Source organism: Erpetoichthys calabaricus, chromosome 6 (genome assembly GCF_900747795.2).
Source record: "Erpetoichthys calabaricus chromosome 6, fErpCal1.3, whole genome shotgun sequence".
Classification (NCBI taxonomy): domain Eukaryota; kingdom Metazoa; phylum Chordata; class Cladistia; order Polypteriformes; family Polypteridae; genus Erpetoichthys; species Erpetoichthys calabaricus.
The window spans coordinates 1,444,831-1,467,259 of record NC_041399.2 but is presented as its reverse complement, the minus strand read 5'-3'; the positions used below and the strand labels follow the sequence as shown (position 1 = coordinate 1,467,259).

The following is a 22,429-nucleotide window of genomic DNA, read 5'->3' as shown; positions in this document are numbered from 1 at the left end:
AGCGTTCTCCACGTGGCACATGGCAGTCACGAAAGTGTGCCCAACTTTGAAGCAGGGTCTCCACATGCGTACACAGGCTGATGACCACCATCAAAGAGAAGGGGGGCCATCAAACTTGAACATCGGCAGCACTTCAGAGCAAAGATATCTGACAACATGAGCCTCGCTGCCCACCATCACGCTAGAGGCAGAGCCCCTCGCCTCTGACGCCTGCCCTCTTCCTCGAGTAGTGAACTATATGGCCCATAGCGTCCCTTCCTCTTCCTCTGCCAGCATGAAGGTCGCTCCTCCCGTTCCTCAGACTCATTAATCGACCACTCGGCACTCGACTCGGGGGGCTTGCAAACGTCGCCGTGAAGGCGCTGATCTTCTCCGGTGTTACGTGTCTCTGGCTAATCTGTCTTTCTGGTGGGACATCTGAGTGTCACCCGAGTAAAGCCACATGAGGGCCATTAAAGCCACAGAGACAAAAGCCAAGGGTCTCATAGAACTCCTCAGTAGTACGGTGAGGGAGGTGATGCCAGTGAAAGGCGCTATATGAACCGAGAGCCACGCACTGATGTCAAGTGGAGGTCACCCATTAGCGACTGGGCCATCAGGGACCCCCAGAGATGGGAGTGACAAGCGGCCCCCGTGTGTGTGTGACGCCACTTGAGCGAGCGCTCTCACATACTCGAATGACGAGGTGGAGCTCGCGCCCCCGCTTTTCCATCCTCTTCATCTTTTCCGTGTCCGAGCCCCCCCATGGATGGCCAACGTGAGCCACGCGTCACCAGACCCTCATTTCTGGGTGATTATTTCTGCCATTTTTCCCAGACAAACCCAAGTATCGATCGTGAGACTCACAGATGCTTCTATTCACGGCCTCCAAAGGCCACCATGACACCTCCAGGATGATGACCCTCACCTTATTGAGATGGTCTTCCTCTCTTTCTCGGGCTTCTTTCATGTCCTTCAGATCTCGACCTGGGAACAAAGAAGAAAAGGCAGAGCATGAAATGACAAGCCCACGTCCCTTTGTCCTCCTTCTGTCAGCCCGAGGGGACGGAGGTCCCGGCAAGACGGTGACCCCGAGAGCTGCCCTTGACATTCATTGGCTCCTACCCGCTGTTCGGCCGGCTGGACGGAGGGAGATGAAGACGTAAGTTCAAGGGCCAAGTGTGGCTCTGGGCAGCGGCCATTTCTGGGCAGTTCGTCACAGGCAATCCAAAGTGCATTAGCAGGTGCCACCCGAGCCGCCGCGGTGGGCTTCTTCTTCTGAGGAGGAGGAGGAGGGCGAGCTCAGTCAGCTGATCGTCATTTTGGTATTTGCTGTGTCTGCGGCTCGGACGGTGTGCGCGTGCGCGCGTGTCCCGGGATCATCTGCTCTCTGTTTGCTCTCCTCCGCCGTTAATCACTGACGGGATCTTAAGAGTCGTCAAACACGGCCAGGCATGACGTCATCATCCGCTCGCAGACTTCAGTCCCGTCCAGAACACCCCCCAAAAGACCACCCGACTCCCCCTATTTGTTTTTTTTTTTTTTGGTCGCCACTTCCATGGCTTTTCAGCCGTCATGCCGACGGCCGGGTAACGGCGGTGCAAAGGCACGCGCGAGTGGCGGCCGAGGCTCACCTTGGCTCTTTATCTGCTGCTCTTTCAGCTCCACGGCGTCCCTGAGCCCCTCCATGTCGGCCCGCAGCGCGCTGAGCTCATTTTTCAGCGCGTCGTTCTCCTCTTCAAGTCTTTCTTTCTCGGGGTCATCTTCTGGCTCGAAAATCAACTGAAAAATTAAAGAACGCCTTTTTACTTTCAAGGAGGACACAAAAGGCACGAAGCTCAAGCTGCGTAGCAAATATGAGTGGCATTCAGAAACAACTTGCTGCCTCCTATGATTTATTCAGGAGAAGAATGGGAGCGCCGGGCTTAAAAGAGCCTCGCCGGAAGAAAGGCGGCCGTACATTACATACAAAGACCATAATTCATGAGGACATTTTTATTGACAGGAATAAAGCCCATCATACTGTTTGTGTGCCCCTGTCATTCGGGTCAATTTATTCTGGAAGTGCGGGGAGGCAGCTGGGGCCGCGCGTTTAACAAGCGCTCTTCATAACCAGGCGGCCGGGGAGATTATGGATGGGCAGCACCGGGGGGCTCGCGCCGAGGAGAGGGGGGTGTGTGGGGGGGCGCTTGTTGCCTTTGTGCCATTTCTCACTGAGGATCACATCACATGTCAGAGTGCTGAAGTTTGCAGACTGGAAGCCGCATGGCGTCCATCAGGTCCTGTGATATCGGCGCAGTTTGCGGCGGAGCCACCCGGAGGCCATTGATATTCCGCGCATTAACTTTGGCTTTTGCATGGCTGTCAACGCGCCCAGTGCCGGCGCTCAAAGCCTTCGGAGCTCCGCGGCCAACAACTTTTCACAAAATAAAAAGAAAAAAAAAAGCGCGACGTTAACTTTTGTTTTTTGTCTTTTCACGCAGATTCTAGAAAGCCGCCACCATTCTTAAATTCACGTCAAGCTCGGTGGAATGAGGATCAAGGTCGTCCAGTACTTGCAACTAGGAATTGCCACACACTCGCTGCCACTCTACAAAAACTAATGATAGCAATAATAAAAAAAATAAATAAAAAAGAATATCTTTACTATGCCCTGGGCACTGAAAAGTGCCAGTCTGTGACTTGTGCCGTGCCGCCAGCGCCACCTGCCGGCGCACTGCGGCAGCGCGGCTCATTACCCATTCCGGCGCCCGGCGCACGCAGCCTCCTCATTAGCAAGGCGAACAAAGAGCCAGCGCTCTGCTGCTCCGAGTCATCTGTTACACTTGGAGTGGCACTTTTTGTGCGGCTGTTCTCGGCACCATCTGCCCGCAGCAGCAGTCTTTGGTCTGAGAGGAGAGAGAAGGCGGCGGAAAGCTTTTGTAGCCGAGCAATTAATGGAAGGCGACTCACCTTTTGACACCCAGTGCCTCGTCAATGAAGCCTCCTCTTTGTGCAGGTAGAGGGGAGACAAGCAGAGGGGCAGCCAGTCAAGTGGCTTTTTTTGGGACAATTCATACACGAATATTGACAAAGGCCAAAGGTGCTAACGAGGAAAGCAGACGAGAGGGACTGGGTGGCACAGTACTTAGCATCCAGAAGGACCGGGGTTCAGGTCCCAGCGCCGTAAAGGCGCTCACGTTAGTGTGGCTTAAAAAAGAAAAGAGGAATACATCCATCCATCCATTTTCCAACCCGCTGAATCCGAACACAGGGTCACGGGGGTCTGCTGGAGCCAATCCCAGCCAACACAGGGCAGGAAACAATCCTGGGCAGGGTGCCAACCCACCGCAGGACACACACAAACACACCCACACACCAAGCACACACTAGGGCCAATTTAGAATCGCCAATCCACCTAACCGGCATGTCTTTGGACTGTGGGAGGAAACCCACGCAGACACGGGGAGAACATGCAAACTCCACGCAGGGAGGACCCGGGAAGCGAACCCGGGTCCCCAGGTCTCCCAACTGCGAGGCAGCAGCGCTACCCACCGCGCCACCGTGCCGCCCAAGAGGAATACATCCCATAATAAAAGCGACTCGCAAAACGGTGACTTTTACTCTCGAGGACATGGAAATTCCGTGGGAGAGCAGAACTGACGTCATCAGTGGCGGGCAGAGAGCCGGGAAACAAATGGAGCGCGCGAGAAAACACGCCGGTGGACCGACGACTCCAACCGGCAGGACGAAACGAGATGGCCGTCGTTTACACCGACAATCAACGGGACACCGCTGGATATCATTATGTAAAGGCGCACCGGAAACGACCAGACCAACGCGGCACAGGTCACGTGAATATCTTCTGGGCAAGCAGATGAACTCCAGGAAGTCGGTGCCGGTTACGCGCGCGCGCGCTCGTGTGTGTGTGTATTCTGCGATGAATCGGCGTCCTGTCCGGGTATTGTTCCTGCTTTATGCCCAGGACTTGCTGGGTTTGGCTCCAGCTGCCTTCCCACCCTTGATAAGCAGGTTAAGAAAATGGATGGGCGGATGGTACAGTACAGGGTGGCACTGCTGCCCTGCAACAAGAAGACCAGGGCTCAAGTCCGAGTGTTTCCTTCATGGAGGTTGCATGTTCTCCTTGTCATGTGAGCTTCTTCTCAAGTAGTGTGGTAGACAGTAGGAGTTTAGGAACCTTCAAAACTCGACTTGATGTTATTTTGGGGGAAAGGAAGTGGGCAGGATTGGCGAGCTATGGTGGGCTGAAATTGTCCAAATTGTTCCAATGATCCCCGAGTCCAAAGACAGGCAGGTGCATTGGGGTGGATGGATTGGTCATGTGTGTGTGTGAGGATGTTGGTTCTGCGATGTTCCTGCCTTGTGTCTGCTGGCTGCTAGGATGGGCTCCAGGTGCCCCACGATCCTGCCCTGGATAAGTGGGCTAGGAAGACAGGAGGATGGAGAAGACACTGGAATCAATGGGTACAGTGGAGTACACGAGGCAGAAAACAGGAGGTGCATGCGCGGCGTTTGAAGGCTCTCCTGGAAGGCACGTTTGTTAAAATCTGAGGGCAGGCGGGGATTTCGGCTCAAAGGGTACTGGTGAGACCCCCGGGAGCGGCGACAGCATCCCGGCCGACCACTTAAGTCGCCATTTCACCAGCTCAGATGCACCCAACACCCGCTTTCATCGCAATTCTACACAAGTCCCGCAACGTCCTCTCGAAGTCACCACCTGGATCTGGAAGTGTGCGCGTGCACGAGTGTTAACGGACATTCCCAGTCTCAGTGGATTCCGGCTTTGCACCCTCTGCTGCTGGGTTGGCCTGCACAAAACGTCAATATTATTAGTAATAATAATAATAATAATATTACTTCTACTAATACTAATAATAAAACACATTAATTAATTAATGCAACTAGGGTATAAAGAACAGAGGAAGAAAGCTCCGCGCTAGTAGCCTAACAGTCCAGAGTTCAAACTCGAGCCCACGGATCGGTGTTTCTATTTCTGGCCGTTTGTTCTTCTTCACCCCAGAGTTCATTTTACTGTCAAAAGTCAATACATAAATTAACGAAGTGCCAGGATAAAGGCGCGCACTGGAGCTAAAACATGCACGAGGCGAAGTGTGCCAGCGCAGAGTGGCACTGGGCGGAGACTGACGGCAATCCGGTCAAATGCACTTCGGTTTCTTTTTGTATAGCGCCAACCACTGAGCGCATGCGCATTCCCTTGTGACCGCTTCTTAAGTCAAACACAAATATAAACTTTATAAATCAAGAGAGCTTCGCTAATGGGGGGCGGCGGGGAGGCTCCACATGATGGAATTTCCTTTAATTTCGACCTGCAGAGGCTGAACGGCCACAGACGGACGATGACAGGTCTGGGGAGCAGAAGCGGCCTCCCGATTTTTAAAGGACAAAACGAGGAACCTTTTAAATCCCAAGGAACCATCGTCATACACGAAGAGAACCCTTAGTGGAATAAAACGTTTCCTTCCCAGGTTTGGTGTGGGGGGGTCTTGGGGCACACGGCCCAGCAAAGCGCCCTTAAAGACCTTAGTGGTGTAAAGTTAAGGCTTTGGATTTCAACTGTGGGTTCAAATGCCGCTACTGACACTGCGTGACGCTGAGGAAGTCACTTCACCTGCCTGTGCTAGAAACAGAACAATAAAATAAATGGAATCAATTGTATCTCAGATACTGCATGTGGGCACGGAAAAAAGCTTTAGCCTAGTAATAATAATAATAACCATAATAATAGATCGATAAGAAGAAGAAAATGAACAAACGATCCTCACAACAGCAGTGTCGTCATTACTCTTTGATGAGCCCTCGCAATAAAAACAAATCAGCGACCCTCTGCCACGTGAAATGAAATGAAATCCAGTTCGACACGATCGCCGTCAATGAGATACGTCAAGCACATAAAAGAGCAACACTCCTAATTCAATTTATGGAGCTGTGGGGTAACGTCATTAACCTTTTCAGCCTGATGGCAGGCACGTTAATAAGAGGGGCCTTGTGAGACAAGATGCCTGCAGTTACTGTGAGCCCCCTCAGACCCCTCTGCCAACCTATTCTCGCCATCGGGCGCCTGCCATTACAGCGCCCCGCAGTGCCGTAATTAAGAATTTACAAAAGTCCGTTTGAAAGACTCGGGCACGCCTCCGCGTCACGGGCGCGCGCGCACGCACACGCGCCTTTTGGCCGTGAAAGCGCATTGACCAGAATGGCGCAGACGCGTTCGAGTAGTGAGATCTCCATACGGGGCGCGTTTCTTTATTTTTTAATAAGCCGTTTTCTCCCCGGGGTTTATCTACACTCTTAAAAATCAGCGTGCCAGAGCGGTTCTTCAGAGCGCCGCCATGATCGGGGAATCATTTTTGGTTCTGAACAGACCCGTCCACATGAAGGATCTATAAAGAGCTTAAATTTATTCAGATCTCGAGCAGGTTCCACAGTTGGAATAACCACGAATAGTTTTAACAGGTCTGCAAATTACCAACGGCTCCTGATTTTTTTGCTGCATAGAAGAGCACAGCAGGCTAAGTTCGGATCTTCTCCATCTGTTGGTGTTCTGCTAGGCGCTCCACCATTCATTCAAGATTGTCGTTTTTTCTTCTACATTTAAGAAAGGTTTTCAAGGCAAAAAGAACCAACTTCATATACAAAGAACCGTCCGAGAATGAAATGGCGCTTTGTCGAGCATCGGAGGACCACACAACCCAATAAAGAACCAATAAGAGCCCCGCGTTTTGAGGCGTGTGACTTTCTCAACACCCGCCGCCGCTTCAGTCAAAAGACCCCCCAAAACAAGGGTAGCGACCCCCGTTTTGAGAATTTCCACCATCTAAAACACAACATCTCTTACGTACTGAAACGTCAGGCTGTTTGGAAAACAGGGCATAAAGGAAGGGCCAGTCGCTCGGACAAGTCGAAATGAAGTCCCAGGTAGGTGACATTTGAAATGACTGGAGGCGGAAAGTCGCTTTGTTCTCAGAAAACAAGGTTAAGAAAGCAGCTGACAATAAAACTCGGTGAGTGTGATCTTTAATGATGTTAAAGTTTAACGAGCCTCCTGCCTACCCTTACAAACATGGAAGGGCAACTCCGAGACTTGCTAAAATGACGCGGTGGCAGTTTCATCAAAAGCCAAAGCACTTTAGAAAAGCAAAACGAATCTTTGAAATAATCAGGACGACACCCAAGAACCCAGAAACGTCTCCACTCCACTTACTGGGTGGGAGCGCTGAAATGTCCTCTGAAGCTAATCATAAGGGGGCCGCGCACAGCATGCCCGTCAATCACCGGGCGCTCCGCCCCTAAGCCAATGATACACGCGCGTCAAGAGGGGTGGGCGGGGCAATACTGGGCGTCTATCTCAAGGTTCAGGGAGGCCTTCATTCAGCGGGTGGGTGGGACTGGAGGGGACGTGGGAGGCACTGAAGGGTCTTTCCATATTTTGTACCCCCCCAATGACATTGATTTCCCCCTTCAGATCTGACCAGCCTGGTCTTTTCACAAGTCTTATTTAAGCCTTTTACTGTGAAATCCTGAGTCGGTCCAGCAGGAGTTCTGTGGGAGTGCAGACCTCCACCCTGAGTGAAATGGCGCTGGGGTGGGCAACCTCTGTGGTGACAGAAGGAAGTCTGGAAGGCAAAGGAGCCAACGCTCCAGAAATGAACTCTAGGCTTTAAAAAGTCTCTTGGTATGAGGAAATACAGAAGTCATGTGGCACAGCTGGTGACCTAGCAGGACATGACAGATCAAGAAAGGCCAAAGTGTGACTTTATATGCAAATGAGGAAGCCACTGGCAGTTGACAAATCAGTTCTATCATCCAATCATGGAGCCGTTATGGATCTAAATAAATGAAGGATCTTTCTGGAACATTCATGCGGACAAAGGCTTCTCTGAAGAATCTTCCCATTGGCGCCTTTAGCTTTAAGAGTGCAGGGTGTGCCAGCTGTTCAGAGTCCAAGTGAAAATGGTGGAACTCAACATGGCATCCATAACTCGGTCATTCGAGGAAAAGGAGAGGAAAACAGCCACCTCCTGACCGGCGACTGGACGTTCATCCTTGGAGGGGTCTTGTCCAGGGCCGTCTTAACACATTTTGATGAAGGAGTCCAGTTGTCATCAAGGTCATCTTTGTTTGATCTTTTTACGAGTCGGAGATGCACACTTCTCTTCTTTTTCTTCCCCTCTCATCTCTTCTTCTCTTCTTTTCTTCTCTTCTTCTCTTCTCTTCTTCTTCTCATATCTTCTTCAATTCTTCTTCTTCTTCTCCTCTCTTCTTCTCTTCTTCTTCTTCTCCTCTCTTCTCTTCTTCTCTTCTCTTCTCTTCTTCTTCTTCTTCTTGTTCTTCTTCTTCTTCTCCTCTCGTCTCTTCTTATCTTCTTCTCTTCTTCTTCTTCTCCTCTCTTCTCTTCTTCTCTTCTCTTCTTCTTCTTCTTCTTCTTCTTCTCTTCTTCTCTCTTCTTCTCTTCTCTTCTACTTTTTCCCCTCTCTTCTTCTTCTCTTCTCTTCTCTTCTCCTCTCTTGTTCTCTTCTCTTCTTGTTCTTCTCCTCTCTTCTTCTCTTCTCTTCTCCTCTCTTCTTCACTTTTCTTCTTTTCTTCATCTCTTCTCTTCTTCTTCTCTTCTTCTCTTCTCCTCTTTTCTTCTCCTCTTCTTCTCTCCTCTTCTTTTCATTTCTTCTCTTCTGTTCTTCTCTTCTCTTCTTCTTCTCTTCTCTTCTTCACTTTTCTTCTTCTCTTGTCTTCTTCTCTTTTATTCTCTTCTTCTCCTCTTTTCTTCTCTTCTCTCCGTGTGTATTGAGTGAAGCTGATTTCTCACCTGCAGGTCAGTCACACCTGGTGTGCCCCTTTGGTTTGGGACGAGGTTGTCTGTTTTTAACCCTTTGTAAACGGCACTTTGATCAGATTTTATTCTTTTTTTTGAATGTGTAGTCATTGTACACTCGCACTGTTACGTGCCATCTTGATTTGGGCCCTCTGTGCCCACGGCCCTGTGCCACGCTCTTTATAAAGCTGTGTCTGAAGGGTACTACATCTGTAAAAACCCGAGTGGGAGGATCGCAGTCTGCTTGGCCACTGAACTCTCAAAGCGCTTAGCACTTTGTTTAGTGCCCACCCTCCTGTGAGGGGCGCTATAGCCATGCCATCCAGGCCCAGTGGACTTTAAACCATCTGCTCGACGCCCCGACATCACGTTTCAGAGCGAGGGTCTGCGTAGGGTCGGGTGCATTGGTTTGACGTCGTTTCTGTCGATGAGGTCTCTTTAAAGAGTGTAATTCAGAGCTAGCAGAACACATATGGACCACCCAGGCTGAAGATTAAGCCGCACACCTTCTGACTCTTTTAGACCCCCTTAAGGAAGTCTACTGCCAGAGAGCCCACCTGCACATCCAGTCCTGGGACCACCAGCCCCTCATTTTGCCCTCTACGTGCCCCTCTGGATGAGGCTGCCAGTGATGTGCTTTACAATTTAAAGACTTGAGCGATGGAGGAAAGTGTCAGACAAAGCTAACTAAATAAATGAAATTTTAGTGACGCTAATCAAACAGGCCAGCGATGTGTTGGCACAAGCAGTTCAAAGTGGACGAGTGCCCAGAAGGATGGGCAGACGTCTTAGTCAGGATGGAGGAGGATTTCCATAATGGAAGGATGGCCAGACTGCAGGCACTACCCGGCCAGGGCACCTTATAATCGTCCTGGCTGGATGCTGGTATGAAAGGTGGACTGGTGAGAGAACCCGTTTGCCTGGGTGCAGTTCGTCCCCCAGATTTATAGGTGGCAGCATCCCAGTTTGGACACCCGCAGTGCTGCTTGGGAATTGGAGTCCAGAAGTGCATCCCTGTAGGGGTCCTTGGGTGACAGCAGAGGGCTCTGCCCGTATGACCAAGAAGTGCTTCCAACAAACCACAGCATGCCACCAGAAGTAAACCCGGAACCAGCTTAAAAGGAGCCCACTGTCGTACCCCAGGGAGTCAGGAGGCAGCGGGTGTAACTCATCAGAGGACAGAAGAAGCGAGAATCAAGAGACAGAAAGAGCGCACTTCATCTGGAGACTGGCGTCAGTAATTGTGATTTTCGAGCGGTGAGGATTTCAAAATCCTTTATTTGAACCCGAGTTGAGTGTCTGGGGTCTGGGGGGCTCAATGGTGCCCCCTACTGTTCACAGTGTCACAGAACAGGCTGTGTTTGGTGCCCATGTCTTTGTGACTTTCATGATTGTGACGTGCGCCTTGAGACACAAACTGTCATCGGCGGCCATCACAGGTGAGAGGGCGGGGTCTAACGAGTCCTGTGTTCTTATTGGCGGAGCGGGTGTCAATCTTCAGACATCGCGTTTATCAGATGAAGACTGCGGGTGATGAATTCAGAGCTTCTCGAGTTAAAGTCTTAACTTGGGGCACGTGTCTCACTGACGATTCACCAATCAAGACACAGCCTGAGCCCGCCCCCTCAGCGGTGACAAATGACAATGACCAGAAGAGTCACGTCACCTAGTGTCTGAGCACAGGCACTGAAATAAAAAAGATGATGGAATCGTTAACTACAGAGAGACATCAGCACCAAAAGTGGACTTTGTGACCCCTTTAATTATTTATGGCCACATGTCACTGTGCCACTTATCCATTGTCACATTTCACAACACATTCATTTATTTAGTTATTAAGTCCTGTCCAAGTGGTGTGTGTTGAGACATTTTATGGTCTACTGTGCTTCTCAAAATTCCAAATGCAGTGGGATTGAATGAACGTGAACACAAAATCACAGCATCCACCTGACATGGACCACACGTCAGGTTCAAGGCCAAACATTTCTGAAAAGTTCTCTGCCATATGACAGGGCAGTGAGATCTGAAACTGAAGACCCTCCACCACCACCCTCCTTGGAGAAGGTGACATTGACCTGCGACTGTGTGACGCAATCGTGTAACATGTTCGCCACCAAACGCATGGGCACACATACCTGCGGCACGGCCTTCTCCAAGTCACTCAGCTGCGCATTCAGAGATTCGATGACCGCGTCCTTCCGCTGAAGCTCATCCAAGAAGTCTTTGATGTTCCAGGACGGCTGAGGCGCAGGCTCTTGGCGTTTCCCTTGAGTTTCGGTGAAGAATTTCTGTTATATGGAGAGAAAGAAAAACAAAAAGTCACCCAAGAGTCCCTTAAAATGGAGCAGCACGGCCCTTTCTGAAAGGATTCCCGCCATTCATTTATTCTGATTCTTCATCCATCAAGCCAGAGGTTCACGGTCATCCTTTCTCTTGAAGGACATTTCTGTTGCTTTGTTTCTGCCCCTTTTCAGGTCTCTGCCTCCTGAGTTTTGGGGTCCGGCTGCTTGAGGTGAGGCCTAAGTTCAGGTCATTGACGTTGGTGGAGTATTGTGATGGATTTGCTGTTCGTTTTGGACCTTTGCTTCTGTTTTTTTGGATTTGGACCTCTCTGCCTGCTTAGGTTTGCCCTTTTTGATTATTCTTTCCCTTCACATTGCCTTTCATTCTTCAATTTTTTATTATTTTTGAATAAAACTTTTATGAAGTCTCTTTGTTGGTGTTTGTCATTTCAGGCCAGGGGTTTACAGTCATCCTCACCACTGAAGAGCATTTGGATGTCTCCGTATTTGGGATCAATTTTTAGCTTGAGCCGCATTTTGCCCCTGTGCAGGACTTGAAGCCTGCCATTTGAGTTTGGGGTCAGGTTGCCTGCGGTGAGGCCTGTTTTTAAGCAGCGCAGTCCAGTCCTGGTCCTGGTTTTTGGCTCTCGTGACCATAGAGAGGTGACATTTTTTTCTGTCTGGTTGGACTTTTGAAGGCCTCAGCTCAGCCAGTAAACTTCACAGACTGAATCGTGAAGGGCAGTGGGACAGGCTGGGTGTCAGGGAGGGATGAGGGAATGAGGGTGGGCTCTAACAGAGAAATTCTCGAACCCGGTGCAGAGAAGAGCGAGAAGACAAACCTCCATCTCTGGGGTCTGCAGTGAAAATGGGAGATCTGCTGGGTCCAGAATCCATTTTTATAAAGGGTGTAGGTGTGTGGGGTGGAGACGGGCAGCCTGTTCACGTGTGGAACAGGGACTGGCAGTGCCATCCCTCACTGGTGCTCACGGGAGTAGAAATGGCCTGAGCTCGAGGTCCAAGGTAGACGGGGATGAGTAGAGGAGACACATGTGGCTCGAGGGAGAGCAGGGTCACAATTAGGGATGACGAAGACGCCAGTACAGAAGTTTGGGGTCAATGGTGACGTCCGGGCTGCAGATGCACATCAGGAAGGACGTGAGGAGGCTGGAGGAGAACAGCAGGCCTGGGAGATGAAGGCACATACGGTGGTGGGAAGGAGAGGACAAGGTGAATACGAGTCACCAGGGGGTGGCGATGGTGTGACGGGGATCTCATCTACAGACTGAGTGCCTCAGAGATGTGCTGTGTGTGTTGATGATCTCCTGGCCTTTGGTTTTCTGCTTTCATGGATGGACACTTGGGCGCTGTCTGGTTGTGTTTGACCGTACCGATTGATTTATTATGGATTACGTATTGATGACTTTGATGCACCGCACTTAATGAATAAGCAGGCACAATGTTCTGTTTGCACTGGTAACTCGCCCTCGTCCCAGCCCATCCTCCATGTCCTGGCAAAGGAAGATGCCCAGAGCTGTGGGCACCTGGGCATCTCATACCCGTCCTGTCACGAGCTGATTATGCTGGCACTTCAGCCATTCCATAGAAGCTTTATGGAGTGTCACAAGTGGACAGACGTGAGCTTCTTCAGCACCTAACCGGTGGTCTGCTAAACTCAGGGAGGTCCTGCCATGTTCACAATGCCAGGACGGTCCTAACTTGAACAGTTTGGTGACCCGAGGCCAGAGGCTGCCTTCTGGAGAAGCTCCAGGACCCTTTAAAGCAGGTGGGCAGACAGCATGAAGCCCCTTTGGCACCCTGTCAGCCCCTTCTGAGAGACCCTGTGAGCCTACGAGTCCACAATGCTGACCTTTTATAAGAAAGACCACTCATGTAATTCAGTGCCATACCTCATAGGAGGCCCGGAGAACTGCCAGGGCATCACACAGTTGCTGGCGACAGCTTTTTCGGAGGACTTCGGCCTTCTGGGAATTGAAGAACAGAGAAAAAAAAAAAAACACATCAAGAGCAGAAGCTGAAGAGGAGCAGCGAGAAGAAGAAGAGCAGCGAGGAGCTGGACGTGTGGATGGAAAGAGGAGCTCAAGGCCTACGTCCTCCCTCAGGGGTCGCTCCCCGACCACGGGACAGATGGGGGGAAGGCCAAACCTCTGTGTGCTGCCGCTCGAGGTCTCGTATTCGGTCATTGAGACGTCTGTGGAGGCCTTCTGATTCCTGCTGAAGTTTGGACTCGTAGTCTGTTTGGAAAAACGTGTGCTGCACTTGGACATCCCGCTTGAGGGAATCCACTTCCTGAAATTACAAGGAAAACGTCGGGATTAGCGGAAGGAGCCCTGAGTCGGTAGGGGTGTTCATAAGAAATGTGCCCGGGGGAAAAGTGCAGAGCAGACAAGAAGAGTTGAAAAATTAAAAATGTCTGCTAAATACTCTCGACTGGGACAGAAATGTGTCACTTGTCACCTGATTGAAGTCCATAGGGAGAAAAAAATAACCCCCCATTCATAACCCCTGGCCTTGAAAGAGTCTAAAACGATCCACCCACTCTTGTCTTTAAAGTGTGTCCTTTAAACCTTCTGAGGGGCTCATAGAGGGCTAGGACCACCAGCGATGTCAAACCACCAACCACCAAAAGAACCAGATGTCAAAACTAGGACCACAGCGGTGATCAGCAACCTCGAAATAACATCAAGCGACACTCCATGTGCATCATTTGGTCAAAGTGGACCCCTCAAATCTCATTAGGGGGTGGACCCCTCAAATCTCATGCAGAACTTCAAGTCCATCTGAGCAGTTTTGCTGAAGACGCCTTTAATCATTTGGGTATCACTTCCTGCACAAAACATGGTCCTAAAATGGCCTAAAGAAGATGCATTTTTTGGGGTCTATAGCTTTAGAAATAGAGGGGCAACCTCAAAAAGCACAATGTGTCAAGTAAGCAGACATCAAGATCAGTCTAAAGGTACGTTATATGTGGGGGTTTTCTTCTACCAGTTAGTTAGGAGACAACAGACTGAAAAAATGAAAACTGAAAGAATCACAAAACCCAAAAAAAAGGGTGGGAAAATGTTGGACAAAGATGGCCTAAAACTCACAGAAAGGGTCCTCACTGTGTTGTGCTTTCTGGGAGGAATCACTGGGGGGTCCCTGAAATGGCCCCATGTAGACATCACCCCGCCGAGTGATCTCCTCAGGAAACTCCACTTTCAGTGTTTCGCCATTCCGCCGCTCCCTTGAGAGTCACAAGTGACAGGTAACAACATGCGGACGCCGTCGCCCTCAGAGCTACGACAGGTCTCCACTAGCAGCACTTGGCAGGTGAGCCACACGACACCCCGGTGGCCATTTTGAGCCAGCAGATTTACGAGACTTTAAGGTTGCGTTGACCCACCGGTGGTGCACCCACCCTACCGCACCAGTGAGACGGCTAACTGACGTGCATTATTACGTTAATGACATTTATCTTTTAGGGGGGTACACACCAGACCTCGATGGCTGACACGTCTGTTTCAGTGTTGTGCGCCAGTGGACATTGTGTTCCAGTAATGCTCAAACAGAAAAAGAAAAAGGGACAAGCAGACCTCAAAATGAATAAAAGCCAAAGTGGGACTCCATTAGGTCTGAGCCTCAGGAACAGGCCTCACCTCAGGCAGCCACACTCCAAACTCAAATGCCAGGCCTTCTAACAGGTAAGCGGGACTACTGAGGAGGTGCTGAGGGCATTAGAAAATCTAGATGGAGACGAGCTGCTGAGATTAAAAAGGCTGACATGAAACAAATCACCAGGAGCAGGTAATGTGTACCACCGAGTTCTTAAGGAGGCCAGCGAGGGCAGATAGAAACCCTGACACAGATTTATAGGAAGTCACTGAGCACTGGGGAGACTCTGAAGGACTGGAAAATGACAAATATCATCACGATATATAAAAAGGGTGACAGGGCAGAGCCAATCAACTACAGGCCAGTAAGCTTAACGGGCATCACAGGAACATTAATGGAAGGAATTATTAAGGAGAAGATGAAGCAACACCTGGCAAGGACAGGACAGTCAGTGTGGGGTCAGACGAGGGAGGTCGTGTTTTACTAACAGGCTGGAATTCTATGAGGAGAAACAAAAGGATACGACCAGAGAGGAGCAGATGAGATTATTGTTGTGGACTTTCAGAGAGCATTTGATGAAGTGCCACATGAGAGGGTGGGCATCAAACTAAAAGAAGTGGCAGTTCAGGGTGTGGGGGGTTGATGGGTACAGAATTGGCACATGAAGTAGAGGGTGATGGTGTGAGGAACCTCATCAGAATTGGGTGATGTTAAGAGTGGTGACCAGCAGGGGGCACTGGTGGGGTTGCTGCTATTTTTAATATTTATAAATGATTTAGATAGGAATATAAGGAACAAGCTGGTGAAGCTGGCAGATGATACCAAGATAGGTGGACTGGCAGATAATCGAGAATCCATTGAATCATCACAATGGACTTGGACAGCAGACAGGCTTGGGCAGATTTGTGGACGATGGAATTTAATGTCAGTAAATGTAAAGAATTACACATAGGAAGTAAAAATGTGAGGTCTGAATACACAATGGGGGTCTGAACATTGAGAGTCCACCTTATGAGAAGGATTTAGGAGTCGTGGTGGACTCTAAGCTATCGACTGTCAGTCAGTGTTCAGAAGCCATTATCAGAATGTCAGATTATATAGCGCCTTGACGTGTGGAGTACAAGTCACAGGAGGTTCTGCTCAACCTTTATAACACACTGGTGAGGCCTCATCTGGAGTCCTGGGTGCAGTTTGGGTCTCCATAAGGACATAGCAGCACTAGAGAAGGTCCAGAGAAAAGCGACTTGGCTGATTACGGGGGGCTACAGGGGATGAGTGATGAGGAAAGATTAAAAGAAGCAAAAGAAGATGAAGAGGAGACCTGACCGAAGTGTTTAAAATTGTGAAGTGAGTTAGTCGAGTGGACCGAGACGGTGACATTAAAATGAGGTCATCAAGAACACACTGGGGGGACACAGCTGGAAACGTCTTGACTTTAAATTTCACACACAAACATCAGGAAGTTTTTCTTTACACAAAGAACGACAGACACTTGGAATGAGTGACCAAGTCATGTGGTGGACAGAAGGACTTTAGGGACTTTCACAACTCGACTTGATGCTTTCTAGGACAGGACTGGTGACCTTTGGTGGGCTGAGTGGGCTGTCCTCCCCCCCGATTGTGCCCTCAGTGGGGCTTGTAATGTTCAGAATAGCCACAGGTGTCCTTGGATGGTCTTAAACCTCCTTTATCCGTATAAACCGTTTGATTTGAATATTGTAACAGAGGAAGATGACGAGGACAGGAAGAGATGGAAAAAGATGATCTGCTGTGGTGACCCCTAACAGGATCAGATGAATGAAGACTCAGAACAAAACAAAACTCCAGTATGGCTTTGTCTGTGGTCCCTGAACCTCGTTGTGTGGTGGTCCGGCAGTGTGATGTATCAGTGCGTGTGCCTGACCTCCTCCTCCTCCTCCTCCTCTTCCTCCTCTGACCCCATTTGACAGAGCAGATGCAGATCAGCTGTTCCTCAGGCGTCTCGGCTTGTCATTTGCTCACCGCTTCACGCTGACAGTTTGTGACTCTCGTGTCTCCCTTCTCGTTGCTCTGCCATTTTGGGTGACGTGTGTGTCTGTGAAACAGGAACTACAGTGGTGTGCGAGTGCGAGGAGTGCGGTACACAAACACACACACGTGACTGGACTCTCCCCGTCTGTGCCCACACTGCCACTCAGTTCCAGTTTTGTCACTTGCAGGTCACACCGATGAGGGGTCTGATTGATAACACCTGAGGCCCCAAATGTAAAAGTCGAGATTCGTGACAGAAAACGCTGACATCTCTTCCTACATCACAAGAGCTGAGCTGAGCCATCTTTAGTTTTAGCCTGTGAGGCGACTCGTGAACATGAGGGACCCCGATGTCTCGCTGCTGAGGACGGTGTGATGCCCACTTTGCCAGTGACGATGACAGGGTGACCAGCATGGGAGTCGATATTTGGTCCGGGGAGCGGGCATCTTCTCCATCTTCTCGTTCTTCTTCAGGGTGGCAGTCAGCACTGGCGATGTGAGGATTGTCATCATCTGTCAATTTTCCGTCCCTCCAAATGGCTTCTTGGTCTCTAAATACACTTGAGATGTTGTTTGGGGGTTTTGAGGACAAGCGGCTCATTGGATTTCTCATCTCAATGCGTATTTGGAGATGTTAAAAATTAAACGCGCTCCCCCGTGGTGCCACTCCTGCCATCTTGAGGTCTTCACATTGACAGATGAAGTGTGTGTGGTGCGTGATGTCACTGCGTCGATGGCATAAAGCTCGTCCACGTCCCCCGACTCACCTCAAAGCTCTTGCTCAATTTGCTTGTTTAAGTTTCTGGTCACGGACCCCTCAGTTTACACCTTGACCCCTGACTCTGATTTTCGTTTCTCACCCTGAGCTCGACTCTCGACCTCTCGAGTTTCTCGTCTCCCACTGCGGACTGTGGTCATCACAGAGGGACTCAAGGGGTTGTCATGTCATGCGAGGTGACAGGACCCCCCAGACGCAGACAGATACGTGAGACCTGCAGGTGTAACGTTAGTAAAACTGACCGCCACAGTAAGGGGGAACAACCGAAAAGAAAGAGTCTCAAAGCCAAGACGAGACCCTCGGCTCAACTACCGAGAAGCCACTAAGGTGGGACAAGTCCAAGTGCTGACGCTGCTGCAGTTGTCATGATGTCACAAAATGGAACCCGTGATGATGACCAGAGGGAACGAAGTCAACACAAAATGAACATCCATCCATCCATCCATTTTCCAACCCGCTGAATCCGAACACAGGGTCACGGGGGTCTGCTGGAGCCAATCCCAGCCAACACAGGGCACAAGGCAGGAACCAATCCCGGGCAGGGTGCCAACCCACCGCAGGACACACACAAACACACCAAGCACACACTAGGGCCAATTTAGAATCGCCAATCCACCTAACCTGCATGTCTTTGGACTGTGGGAGGAAACCCACGCAGACATGGGGAGAACATGCAAACTTCACGCAGGGAGGACCCGGGAAGCGAACCCAGGTCTCCTAACTGCGAGGCAGCAGCGCTACCCACTGCAACAAAATGAACAGCAAAGTCAAAATCTCTGCAGACGTTTGAATTTCAAAATGAGACCCGCAGTCAGTCACAACATGGCAGAGCATTCTGGGGTGGAAATCACGCAGCAGGTGGCATTTGGGCCCGAGCCCGCGGACACCCAGCTCACGTAACATTTGCCGCCCTCCTCATCTCTTAGCGAGACCCCCATGACTGTCCATGGCCTGAAGCTGCACCTCGGCTGCTTGGCTTGTCCCCCATACCCCCCCCCACCCCCCCGGCTCCACTTGTGCCCGTGTCACACGATGACCGACCGCTGAGCCTCTTCTTGTTCCCTTCGGCTGTGCTTTGTAGTGAGCCCTAAATAAAGCAATGACAGCGAAATGAAAGGACGTCACAGAGCCCCCCGCTAGATCCGCCGCTCGCTCTTCTGCCAATTTGTTTACCTCAGCGGGGAGGAAGAACAGAGGAAGGCCCTCCGTGTCCCTGGCGTTGTCCCTCCCGGCCCGGGTCTCGTGACCTTTCCCAGGCCGCATGCCTCTCCATATGCAGTGCAGAGTGTGGCCATATGGCCACTCGGCAGGACGCCTGGAATGTGCCGGCCACTGGAATTTGGGGGGGAGTGTCACCTACAGGGACAGACAACATCGGCCGTCTTCTGTCACACTGCCACTGACCTGCGTGTGTTTGCTGGGTGAGCCCGTGACAACACACAAGAACATTCATCACACAGCGGACCCCGCAGGGACAGAGTGAGGACAGGGTGGGGACAGGGGGTCGATGTTCACATCTAAAATGTCCGAGGGGCAGTCGGCGTCAGGCCAGTCTCCGTTCATGTAGTGCCATTCAGGCAGTATGGGGGGTGGGGGGCTGTCAGATTTTAATGAAGGGTCCTGGAGGAGGCCAGCGGAGGAGTGTCAAGCGCATTTCACGTCCCACACCTCTCCTCAAAGAAAGCCCACGCTGCACATGTTTGCTGAAAGGAGAACGCTCTGAAAAAAGGAAAATGTGGCACAGTGAATGAAGCTCCGTGCCAACCTGGCATTGAGACACAGGGGTTTGCTACTGACAATGCACCAAAAGGTGAATTCCCCCAACCTCGGAGCCCGCTGGTTGAGACACAACTGCAGTGTCTAGAAAGGAAGAACGCCAACCAGCAGGCAGTACAGGAGAGAGCGCCCCCTGCTGCTGAAGTCGGCCAACAAAGATGCCGGGCGCTCAGGGCTCCTCATTCAAAGCTGTGCAGTCGTCGGGGTCACAAGATAAGGGGATGCCAACGATGCCAAGGGTGCGGCTGGCTTTAATGCCAAGAGACAGAATGAGAACTTTGAGGAACTTCTAAACCACCAGAGGAGACGCTGCTGCAAGCCTCTAGTGGGCCATTGTGGTGAATAAAAAGTACCCAAAGTCACCAAGGTGGAACAGAAATGGGGCTGGCAGAAAGTGGGGTCCATTTTATAAAAGGAGGCAAGGTGGTGTGTCCCACCTACCAGCTAAGTCTCTTTGGGAAGGCCACCGCTGAGCTACTCTGGCCAGACCCCCCAAGCAGCCTGGGTACAAGAATGGCACTGGCTAAGGACCGGCAGGTGAGCTCTGTGTGATGTGGGGGGCCTGCCAGTCCTCGTCATGTGTGCTCTGCGGACCCCCTGAGGGTCCATCCCGTTATTATGGTCCAGCCAGGCCTGATCCCTGGCTCAAGTGCCTTTGCTTTTCAGTTGATCCTTTTGTTCTGCTTTGTTACGTTTGATTGTTGGTTTTGATGTCATTTCTATGTTGTTTGTGGGTGGCACCTCAGGAGGCGGGGCCACCCTGACATCACCACCCCCTGACTCTTTAGGCCAATGAGCTCCAATCACTTGTGGAGGACCCCCGTGGGTGTTACTGGTTCTCTGGATCTTTCTCTGTTTTTCCTTCTGCCGTTGGATTTCGACTTGTTTCGGCTCACATTGCCTTTATAATTTTCTATTTTTCTTCATTAAGTCTTTGTCCTTTTGTGCCCAAGCTGGGGTTTACGGTCACCCTCCTCCTCCTCCGCCTCCTCCTCTTGTGTTTGTTTTTTGTCCTTTCTTGTTATTCTGGTGGGGCAGCATGGTGACACAGTGGGTAGCGCTGCTGCCTCACAGTAAGAAGACCCGTCTGGGTTCGCTTCCCAGGTCCTCCCTGTGTGGAGTTTGCATGTTCTTCCCATGTCTGTGTGGGTTTCCTCCCACAGTCCAAAGACTTGCAGGTTTGGTGCACTGGTGATCCTAAATTGTCCCTAGTGTGTGATTGGTGATCCTAAATTGTCCCTAGTGTGTGTGTGTGTGTGCCCTGTGGTGGGCTGGCGCCCTGCCTGGGGTTTGTTTCCTGCCTTGCACCCTGTGTTGGCTGGGATTGGCTCCAGCAGACCCCCGTGACCCTCTGGTTAGGATACAGCAGGTTGGATGACTGACTGACTGACTGTTATTCTGGTTGGCTCCCCTTGGTTGGAGGCCCCGCCCCCTTTGCCCTGCTGTGACGGCCTGTCCTTCGACGTTCGCTTTTCCGTTTTCTATTTGTTCTGTTGGACTCCTGGCGTTGGATTTTCGGCTGCAGTTGTTGGCTGTCGACTTTGCCTTTTTCCTTTTGTCTCTTTTGTATATTTTATGACATGTAGGGTCTCTTGAGGTGATTGTCAGCCAAAGGGACTGCAAACCGTAAATCGGGGTAGAGAGCAGGCAGGGAGTCGTTACTGAGAAGGAAGGAGATGACGTCAGCAAAACGAAAATGTTAAATCAAAAGTCACGTCAAGTCCGCTACTGCTGAGCCCTTTGGGCCACTTCTGGGTGGTCTGTTAATTCAGGGAGTCAGAGTCTTACGAAGCTTGATGGGCGGAGAGGAAGACAAGGAAAAGAAAAGAAAGAAGAGACGTGAGTTTTGTGTCGTGTTAGGTGGGAAACGGGGGAATGCGTTTGCCACGAGGACAATTAAAAAAACAAAAAGGTGCGTGTGCTGAGCTTGTGTCCCTGTCTGTCTGTGTCGGGTTCTGTGCTCCCCCTGCAGGCCACAGTCTATTAGCCCAGTTAATATTCAGGTAGTTAAAGACCCCCCCCCCCCCCATGGCTAGAATGTCCCCCTGTAAACTTGCCTTTCTTGTATAATGAAATGACTGTCTGTCCTCGGGGGTCCCACTCCTAAGCTGAGCCCTTTATCACTGCGGCCAAATCCAGACGTCCTCACTAAGTTGTGGCGCATCGTCCAACAGTAGAAGACTGCCATCTAAATTCTGTTGGACACAACTGGCGACTCCCACACCTTTTCTGTTTTCTAGTTTCTTTCCTAATAATTGTCTACCCATCCGTGTTCTGCTCATCGCCCTCTCTGCTCTGCTCTTCATCCTGCTTTCTCTTTTACGGCCGTAATCTCGTCACTTTGCTCAGCCACACCACTCCAGCCTCCTCGTTTTATTCTTGATAGTTCGGCCATTAAGGCCAGCAGTCTCTATGGACCTGACTGGGGTCACAAGTGAAGGAGTCCAGGGAGAAGTGCATGGTGCCCACAGCAACAGAGGTGGGCACCCTTAGTGGAGATGGAGGAGAGCTGAAGATGTGGGGGGCTCAGCTGCACTTCATCAATGGCGTTGTGATGTCACAGCTGTCTGACAAAATCTCAACAACAAACAAAACGATGCCACCCTGTCTCCACACCCCGGGTCACCAGGCAGCTCTTTTAATGTGACGATGACTCCAAACATTCCTCCTCTGAGGAAGAACAAAGCGAAGGCAGTGAAGTGGCTGAGTGTGTCACCTGACCCCAACCCAGTCGTGCAGCCCACCGCATCAAATATCAAGCAGGTGGTCCCCCACAAGTGGAGCAGGACATACGTGACAACATGGCATCCTCTCAGTGCCACTAACTACTCAGCTCTAATGGTGGACGTGGCAGAACATTGAGGGATTTCACCAGGCGTGTGCACTTGTTGGTAATGTTGCCTCGTTTCCTTCTTTCCTTCCCCTTCAATGTCTCTGCTCATTACATGTGTCATAAATGTCAACTTGGTTATCTCTCCATTGATTTGGTGGTCCATCTTTCTGCTCAGAGGGTCCTCCGTTATTCTGTCAAACGTGACAATGACACCCTGGCGGCCTACAAGTTCCCCCAACCCAACATCTCCCGATGTTCTCCTATCGCCTGCCAGGCCTCACCATGCAGTCTGCCACCTGGTGGTCTGCACCCGACACGGCTAGGTGATT

General features: G+C 50.7%; 1 protein-coding gene across 1 annotated transcript in view; it reads right to left on the bottom strand.

The window, feature by feature from the left end:
• The window catches only part of c6h10orf67 (chromosome 6 C10orf67 homolog), a 64,457-nt gene that overhangs the window by 34,871 nt on the left and 7,157 nt on the right, over positions 1 to 22,429 (bottom strand). The window contains exons 3-7 of the mRNA XM_051929274.1: positions 13,255 to 13,398; positions 12,999 to 13,073; positions 10,942 to 11,094; positions 1,614 to 1,761; positions 908 to 966 (exon numbers count right to left, since the gene is read on the bottom strand). Coding sequence (XP_051785234.1) covers positions 908 to 966; positions 1,614 to 1,761; positions 10,942 to 11,094; positions 12,999 to 13,073; positions 13,255 to 13,398 — 579 coding nt within the window. The remainder of the gene's footprint in view (positions 1 to 907; positions 967 to 1,613; positions 1,762 to 10,941; positions 11,095 to 12,998; positions 13,074 to 13,254; positions 13,399 to 22,429) is intronic.